This window comes from Anneissia japonica, unplaced genomic scaffold, assembly GCF_011630105.1.
Source record: "Anneissia japonica isolate Jap-2015-1 unplaced genomic scaffold, ASM1163010v1 scaffold288187_len55219_cov183, whole genome shotgun sequence".
In the NCBI taxonomy this organism is placed as follows: Eukaryota; Metazoa; Echinodermata; class Crinoidea; order Comatulida; family Comatulidae; genus Anneissia; species Anneissia japonica.
In genome coordinates this window covers 943-9,915 of record NW_022733480.1, presented here as the reverse complement: position 1 = coordinate 9,915, position 8,973 = coordinate 943, and the positions used below count along the sequence as shown (strand labels likewise).

The following is an 8,973-nucleotide window of genomic DNA, read 5'->3' as shown; positions in this document are numbered from 1 at the left end:
AATAAAGTACCAAGGAATGAAAATTAAAATCGTGTACATTACACCCAAACACCGCAACGCTCGAGTTTCAAACATACAGGTAACTAGCTGTACTGAACTTTCTGAGTAAATTGAGGGCGCATTTGCAAACGATGACGCTTAGCGAAATTTGATTGGCTAAATTTATGGTAGCCATCTTGGATGGTACACACACACAGTTCTACGTATTTCGAACATCGAATACATTGCGGTTAGCGCTCTAGTATTCTTATTATACCTCTATGAGTTCTCCACACAAAAAAAGTGTTCCACCGAAATGCATGGTGGGAACACGAAAAATGGGACGCCCCCTACAGCTGGATCTAAAAAAACTTGTGCCAAACTTTCGTTATCAAGTCGTCGCGTATTTTATTATCAATTCTCAACAAAGATACTAGATATAAAAACAAACTGGAATAGACACCCAAACAGTGACATCGGTGAATACATAACCTCTTTGGTGGCGGTAGAAATCGTTGCTATTATCCAAATAATACACAAAACAATTAAAGCATAATCATGAATCAGTAAAGAATAAAACAACAATACAGCGCAGAATCGCATGGCCGGACGCACTCTTAGTGAAAATTTTTTTCTCCATTAGTGGAAAAGGAAGGGCGCCTTTTGCGTCTGGATATACTTAGCAACAGAAGGGCGCCCTGTACGTTGGGCACGAAGTATAGGAAACTTGCATGGTTAAAAAGAAGGGCGCCGCCTACGTTGGGCACGACTTCCGCCTCATTTTTACAATTTTATAAGTAGCAGTATAGACGTGCTACTAGATTAAACAATAAATATTTCCTATAAAAAAAAAACGCTGCAACTTCTGTAGCTTATTCAATTTTATCAACGTGGTCGAGCCTTGAGTAGGTGACAGCTTAATTAATTACAATCCAGACAAACTCAGCCACAGGAAGAATCTTAGATGACACACCCTTTGATACTTCCATTATTCGTTTTATCATTTTATTATTTTAACGTCAATTTTATTTTTTAAATAATATTTAATTCATATACAGTATTATACATATTGCAGTAAATAATTAGGCCTATACTAGAACAATTGATAAGCATAGGGCTATATTTATTGATCTATATGAAAATACAGTTACATATTTATTTATTGAAACAGCTAACTTAAATGCGATAACAAAATTTACACAGGATAAATTTGGAAGTAGCTGTATACACAAATTGAATAAGCTACAGAAGTTGCGTCGTTTTTTTATAGGAAATATTTCTTGTTATATATTGTTTTGAAATTAAACGTTTTTTTCAGAGTGTGAACGAATTAAGCAGATGTATGACAATGCATTAGAAAGTAATGTTGCAGAAAAATTAAAAAGGAAAAACAGCGAAACAGATACATCTAATGTGACACCGGCTACAAAATCACAACTACCAGCCACCTCTCTCACAGCAGCACCTGTATCTCAATCTGAGGTAAATACATATTGCAGTGTAGGCCTCTAGAACTACCGGAAGTTAATAATTCCAAATGTCTCCATTGTATTGGTCTGCATATCAGAATCACAGTTTGGGCGGGTTTTTTTCACTGTTTTACCCAATAACGTATAGTGTATAATATTTGTTCAGCATTCACATTTTTTGAGTTATATTATACCATTATGTACTTAAAAGTAAGCTAAGTAAGAGATATCGTTTTATCATTTCAAATGCTAGAGATTATGGCAATACCACATTGAATTGTGCTTCATGTGTGCGCCTAGACAATTAGTGCCAAATTAATTGTCTTAATTACAATTCACAATGGATAATGCTACGGGAAAGCGTTTTGATTACTTTCCCGTTAAGTGCGTGTGTCACTGTTGTAAAAGTGTCGTTTACTTCAAGATACCTCCATGCTTCAAGCGACAATAAGTAAGTTACAATTAAACAATGTAAATTCACAATAAACGTCTGTAAAACGTAGAAGAGTTCAGAAGTCTTGATCGGAGAGAAATTATGAATATCTATGAGAGAGCTGTGGAGAGATTTCAGTACTACAGAATTTCTTACTCAGTAGGGAAACTGACCACACATGAGGAAGTAGATTTTGGTCCTAACAAATTGATGTAGAGAGGTTACATTGTCTGTGTGTCTGGAATTTACATGGATATTGTCTGAAGTAGAGTGACAGTTAATTTTCACAAATTAATAAGCATTTGAGTACAAAAGATATGAGATTAAGTTCACGTCAGAAGCTAAATAAGAGGGAGAAGATGTAGAGTTTCTAAACGGGCATGATATGGAGCGTGTCACTTCCTCGTTTCTACAAGCTAAAAATACCTCTAGAAGCGAACACCTGTAGGCCTAAGTTCATTTTTTTCTTTCGAATGTGGAAGCAGGTAACTTACTAGTCCATTCTCAATTTAGTCTATTCTCAATTATTGGTAAAACCAATGATTTGTATAAGACTAAATCATAACTTGCTGGTTAGCACCGTTTGCAACCCATGAGACGTAAGATTTTAAAGCACTTGAAAACATTTACATGATTTATCCATGACAGTGTGCTGTCTATTTTGAGACCGAGGTATTTGTGGGCATTTATTGCATTGAGAGGTGGTCATTTAGTTTGTAGGTACGGTTGAGGTATATGCATTACTTTAGTTTTGGATGTGTTAATGTCATGCGATTTGTACTGGACCATTGACCAAGAAAGTCGAGGTCTTCTTAAAATGTTGAAACAAAATGTTGAAACATCTCTACAACTTTTATTAGGTCGATAAATTAAGGCATCGTCTACAAAGAAAACACATGGTGACTTTTAAAAATGAAAGGTAATTCGTTCACAAAAAGATTGTTTGCCCAGTTCGCCCTGAGGCGAAAGTCAGGATGAGAATTAAAAATAAAATGTTGACCATTTTTCCAACAATCATAATATACTTACTTTCATTGACTCTTATTTTGAACGTTACCACTAGGACATTGTTTAAATCCACACTAGCCTATATATTACACTTTTACACTGATTGTACTGTAGGCCCTACACATTCCTGTTACATTATGGTCATTTCTATAGAGCATGATAAGGTGCATGACAAACGTTACGTAACCACTACTCATTCGGAGTCGCTCAGCTCAGTCGTACCATGGAGGAAATATATTAATATATTTCCTCCATGGTCGTACCATAGAGAAAATAGTTCTCTATGGTCGTACAGTACATGCGTCTATCTTGGCATTGACACTGTGTGTTTTTAGTATTGTTTTAAAGTATAAACTATCAGACATTCCCATAAACAACAGAACGAATGAAAATTTATTTGGAGTAACTACCGGTATTGCTTTCAGCAACAGTGGCGTATTCAAGATTTAAGAAAGGTGGGGGGGGGGGGGGGGTGGGTGCTGATGAAATGAGAGCCCACACTATGTCAGCGCCACCGTGGTTGGCGGTGACACGAAAATGTTATACCTCTGGATGCCCGGAAATGGAACTTAAATTACCTTTTAATTATTTTTATTTTTGACGAATAGGGTAAAGAAAAACCCGAATTAATTAAATAGGTACCCGAAAAGGCCACTTTAATACTTACAATTAAAAAAACTACCTTATCCAACTGAACTCCACCCTCTGAGAAAATTTTGAGAATTTAAAACTCGACAGATGCCCAAAAACAGCACTTGAATAGTACAAAACTTATGATATCTACATGGGCTCCCTCCCCATAATTTTAGTGCGCAGGTGAGCAAATTTTAAGAATTTGAGACTTTGTAGATGCCCGAAAACCGCACTTGAATACTTGAAATTTATGAAAACTACCAATCCATCCACCTCAGCCCACCATGGTTGAGGCTGATGTGAAGGGGGACTTGGTTTTTTTCAACCTCTGAGGACCCCCCTCCCTGGATATGCCACTGCAGCAATATCTTCATTGTCTCTATCTCTCTTTATCGGGCACATCCGGTTAATGGTGGGCAAGTTATAACTTTTTTATGTCTGTTCTCCACAAATCTCTGTTGAGGAATGTACTGCCGCTGTGTGTTTAGATCCTTTTGTAATTGCGCTCTATGTATGTAGTCGGGGCCGTCCTTACTTCCTTTTCCCATGGATTGGTTCCCAAAAGAGAACCCTTTAAATAACTTCATTTCTACTTTTGTAGCAAATGCTTACCTTCGTGTCCTCAAGGTTCTTGATACAGGGAGAATATCTCCATACAGGTCCTTATTTGTAATATGTTGTTTATCATTGATATTCAAGGCGTGTCAGAGTAATCTTGTACAACAACCACCAAGTCCTCTCTCTCAAGGATATGTTCGTTTATCTTTTTATAGAAATTCCGTAATAAGTAATATCTTTTTTAAAACCCTAGGTCACCTGAGTTTAGAGGATTCCCCCATGCAGTGGCGGATTCAAAAGGGGAATCCAGTCGGTCCGGGCCCTGGTAAATATTTCGAAATTATTTTTAAAGAATGGAGAAAAAACTGAAAATTATATTAAAATGCTGTGGCGACGTAATCCTTATTTCTTATGTGTCTATCTGAAGGTCCCTCTCTGGGCACCCCCTATTTCGAATTTTTAGATCCGCCACTGCAAGGACCACCCTATCTGAGCGAAGGTCAGGGAAAATCCTGGATCCGCACCTGCCTAGAACACTGCACTGAGGTACTCCAGGCATTTTCTCAGAAGATGCTCCACAAGTGCTGGCCAGTATAAATTAGTCTCTGTTGTCTTTTGTCAGTAGAGTTTGATAAGAAGCCTTCGATTACGTTTTACTTTGATTGATACACATGTAATTTCAAAATCACTATCCAATGATATACTATACGTGTAGGGTATAGATATGTAAGTGTATACATATTCCACCACCCTCGAATGGCATCTTTCCTGAATATTACAAAGTTTTCTAGTAGATGAGTAAATCATTATTAGTAAGCCAAGTCACAGTCTCATTACGAGTTGGATAGTAGAGAGCAGTTATATTTTGAGCCCTCAATACTCTAGTATCAGTATGGGGCTTGGGAGTGGTAAAGCTATTATAAGAGAATACGGGGTTTACATCTCCCTGCTATAACAAAGTTTAACATATTTTTCATATTAATATAAATCAAAGACTATTAAGTAACATAGTTATAAACATGCAATATTTTTTTTAAATTTTTGTATACACAGCACGTCATGACGTCGAAACCAACTGCAGCAAAAGGAGGTAGGACTAATTGCTATTAGACATTATTTTAGCTGGACATTTATTTATGTTTTACATGTTTCCTTATTTTATTCATTATGATTACAAGCCATAATTGTCACGGTCACAAAAAGGGTAAAGATAAATAAACTTTAGTATACGTAAATATAACCTTTACACAATTTCGAAGAAAAGATTCCATTCGACAACAATTTCAGTAAGAAGGATGCACATATATTTAACCTAGGGGAAAGACCTGTAATATCGTACACGTTTGATCTATTATATACAGATACTATATTATAATTATAATTATTATTATTATTAGAGTATTATTAACATCGTCATCATCGCAATCATCATCATTATTGTTTTAAATTATTAACGTTATTATTGTTGTTTAGGTTGTCATTTACCGTCATCATCATCTACTGGTCAAAATGCATTATTACCATCTTGCATCAATATAGTCAGTAATAATAAATATTCCTATCATTGTACAGTATTTCGCCAATCAGTATTTGACTTCAAATTGCATTTCATTTTGTTTGTATATAGAGTATTATTATAATCTAACATTAAATATTCTGTAATAATAAATCATAGGGCCTATTAATTTTTTATTAATCGATTTGGTTGCAATGCTTGATTATTATTTAAAAGCTATTTTTATCACATTATTATTATTATTATTATTATTATTATTATTATTATTATTATTATTATTATTACTATTATTATCGCTCAAAAGGAAACGAAACAGGCACAGGGATTACAGGGAATACCATTAGCCCAAGACAAGTATTCACATCGGAAATACAAACAAAAATTTTGAAGAGAATGACTAGGAAGACCTCAGGGACGGGTAGAAACGACGATATCACTTACATTTGGGACTTCGCTGGCCAGCAACTGTATTACATAACCCATCGAGTAAGTATATAAAGCCAAAATATCATTCGAAGGTTTGCATGGCGAAGTAATAATATAATATATTAATGCTTGCGGTACACCACGTAGATAGTTCTGAAAAGAACTGTTGTTTGAAAATGTCCCGAGTACGCTTCGATTGAGTTGCTTCAATCGTCTGCAGATATTACTCTCCTGAAAACGATTGAAGCAACTCAATCGAAACGTCGAGATATTCTCGAGACATTCTCACCAACAAAAGTTCTTTTCAGAACTATCTACGTGGTGTACAGAAAGCATTAGTACCGTATGTATTATATAAAGCAACTTAAAGTCAGAAATATCTTCTTTTTTTTCATTAATCAAAATAATAATTATGGAATATCCTTTATTAATTGCAAAGCTTACACTTAAATTCATCTCTTTGAGAATTAATTACGGTAACATTTTTATATTAAATTATCACTTTTTCGTCCAGATATTTCTAACGAGCGAGGCTGTGTATTTGATTTTGTTTAATTTGATGGAAAGTATGCATGCCAAAGGGAAGTGTAGAGTCTCCAGAATGGTAAATTTATATTTTCTCATTTGTAATTAATTATGTTACGCTTCTCGCTTTATGAAAATAAACTTTTAAATTAATAGACTGTTTAAAAGACGGGCACTCACTGCGCCCAATGATCGTCGGCCGACGCGATACTATGGAGAAACGCAACACGACGACGCGTGCGCAACGGATCGTTTTTAATGACGATCCATTCAGACTGCCACCGAGAATCAGCAGACAGGTGGTCTGGCACATACAGGAACGGAGTTGGATTCGTCGGGCTGTACGACGCGGTGAGTGCCCGGCTTTAGTCATACTGACGTCGTAGGATCGGTTTGGCGCACCGGTTGTGCTTCTGCTTCTCAACCATGAGGTTTGAGGTTCAATCCCTCGCTGTGTATTTGCTTGTATCCTTTACCTACGGTTGTCTCCACCCACCAGGAGTACAAAGGGGTATCTGGTAGGTTCAAGAACAAAATTACAGCTGCAATATTATGGAATTCTCTCCAGGGACCTTAGTATGTGTTCCAAATGTGCTTGATACAATGACCGGGGGTAATAATGTTAAGCGCATAGAGGTCTCTACAATGCGATACATACGTCTATTATTATTATTATTATTGTTGTTGTTATTATTATTATTATTATTATTATTGTTATCGTTATTATTATTATTATTATTATTATTATTAATATTTTTATTATCAATAATAATGAGAGTGCTCAGCTCATTTATAAATAACATAAAATATAATATTGTAATTGCCATATTTCTTCAGGCAAAAGACATGACGTGCAATATGACAAATATACAGATCATAAAATATTGGATGAGGTTGATCTTTACCTATGCCGTTCCAGCTGGGTCACAATGGAAGCCTCGACAGAAAGTCAAGAAACCTCAAATTTTGGTGGTTGGCACCCACAGTGAGAGCCTGTTTGGGACCGATGAAGAAAAGAAGAAACAGGTAACATATACCGATGTCCGGTAGCTATGTTATTATAGTCTGCTAAGATTAATGCTGGCCATTATAATAATTGAATCGAATCTCACAGCCGAAATGATTGGTTAAAACTCATTCACCTTTGTTTATGTTATGTTTATATTCTCCGTATTTAGATTGAAGACCAGTATAGTATCATATTCGAAGAAATCAGAGACATGCCATATGAATGCCACGTTTCGAGAAAAATGTACGCCATTGACAACAAGTATACATCGCAAAGTGCTGAGGCATTAAAATCACTTAAACAAGATGTTGGTGAATTTCTGAAAGCGATGCCAAAAACGATCCCACTTAAGTGGCTTGAATTTCAATATATGCTGCAGGAGATTGGCAAGAAGTCAGTCCACATGCAATATGCTGAGGTAAATGTATTCAGTATATGCCCACTGTAGGCCTACATAGCAATGTTATGAATATTTTTGGCTCCTATTAACAATAATGTCGAAACATTTACACAGTTGCCCTGCAGAATGATTCTAAGATCGTAGTTCCGCGTTTATCTTGATTACTACAGCAGGCCGACTGCTAAGGTTAGATTTTCTCTGCCGTAATGTACTGGCGAGTCTTCCTCAATGTACATATTATTTTATATTTCATAGGTTTGCAAAGTTGCCACCAAATGCGGGATCTCCATGAAGAATCTCCTATACGCTCTCAAGTACTTACATGATCTTGGAATCATTTTGTACTTTGAGAAGAACGAACTGCTGAGGCACACAGTGATTACAGACCCAAGGAAATTGATTATCATCTTCAAGAAAATTATCACAGAAGTAAAACATTATGATGAGGATAAGGTTAGATAATTTCTTTTGGATATAGCGTAAAACCTCACATAGAAGCCAATTGGCTTAAACTCAAGAAGAAGCCCATCTCGAAAAGAAGCTCGCCTACCGTATGTAATTCCAAAGTACGGTAATCTCAAAAGGAAGCCCATCTCGAAAAGAATCCCCTCCTTAGTCTGCAAAAGTATATCGAAAAGAAGATCATCTCGAAAAGAAGCCCCCCCCCCTCTTTAATTCCAAAGTACGGTAATCTCAAAAAGAAGCCCATCTCGAAAAGAATCCCCTCCTTAGTTTGCAAAAGTATCTCGAAAAGAAGATCATCGCGAAAAGAATCCACCTCTTTAGTCATGCAAAAGTAATCTCGAAAAAGCCCATCTTGAACAGACGCTCCCTCTTTAGTTTGCAAAAGTGATCTAAAAAAAAAAAACCCACAAAAGTATCTCGAAAAGAAGATCATCGCGAAAGGGGCCCATACTTTGACTTTGTTTTCATGATTATGATAGCCTGTCAGTATCAATACATTGGGTAAATAAAAACAAGTAAGCCCAGTCAAAAACATTTATTCTTTTATATTAT

The 8,973-nt window shown here is 36.0% G+C and overlaps 1 protein-coding gene across 1 annotated transcript in view; it reads left to right on the top strand.

The window, feature by feature from the left end:
• LOC117116200 overlaps positions 1–8,409 on the top strand; it is a gene marked incomplete at its 3' end in the record, with an annotated part of 19,036 nt that extends 10,627 nt beyond the window's left edge. The window contains exons 9-14 of the mRNA XM_033260196.1: positions 1,298–1,461; positions 5,134–5,170; positions 5,554–5,618; positions 7,385–7,573; positions 7,726–7,974; positions 8,212–8,409. Coding sequence (XP_033116087.1) covers positions 1,298–1,461; positions 5,134–5,170; positions 5,554–5,618; positions 7,385–7,573; positions 7,726–7,974; positions 8,212–8,409 — 902 coding nt within the window. The remainder of the gene's footprint in view (positions 1–1,297; positions 1,462–5,133; positions 5,171–5,553; positions 5,619–7,384; positions 7,574–7,725; positions 7,975–8,211) is intronic.
• Positions 8,410–8,973: the final 564 nt, after the last annotated feature.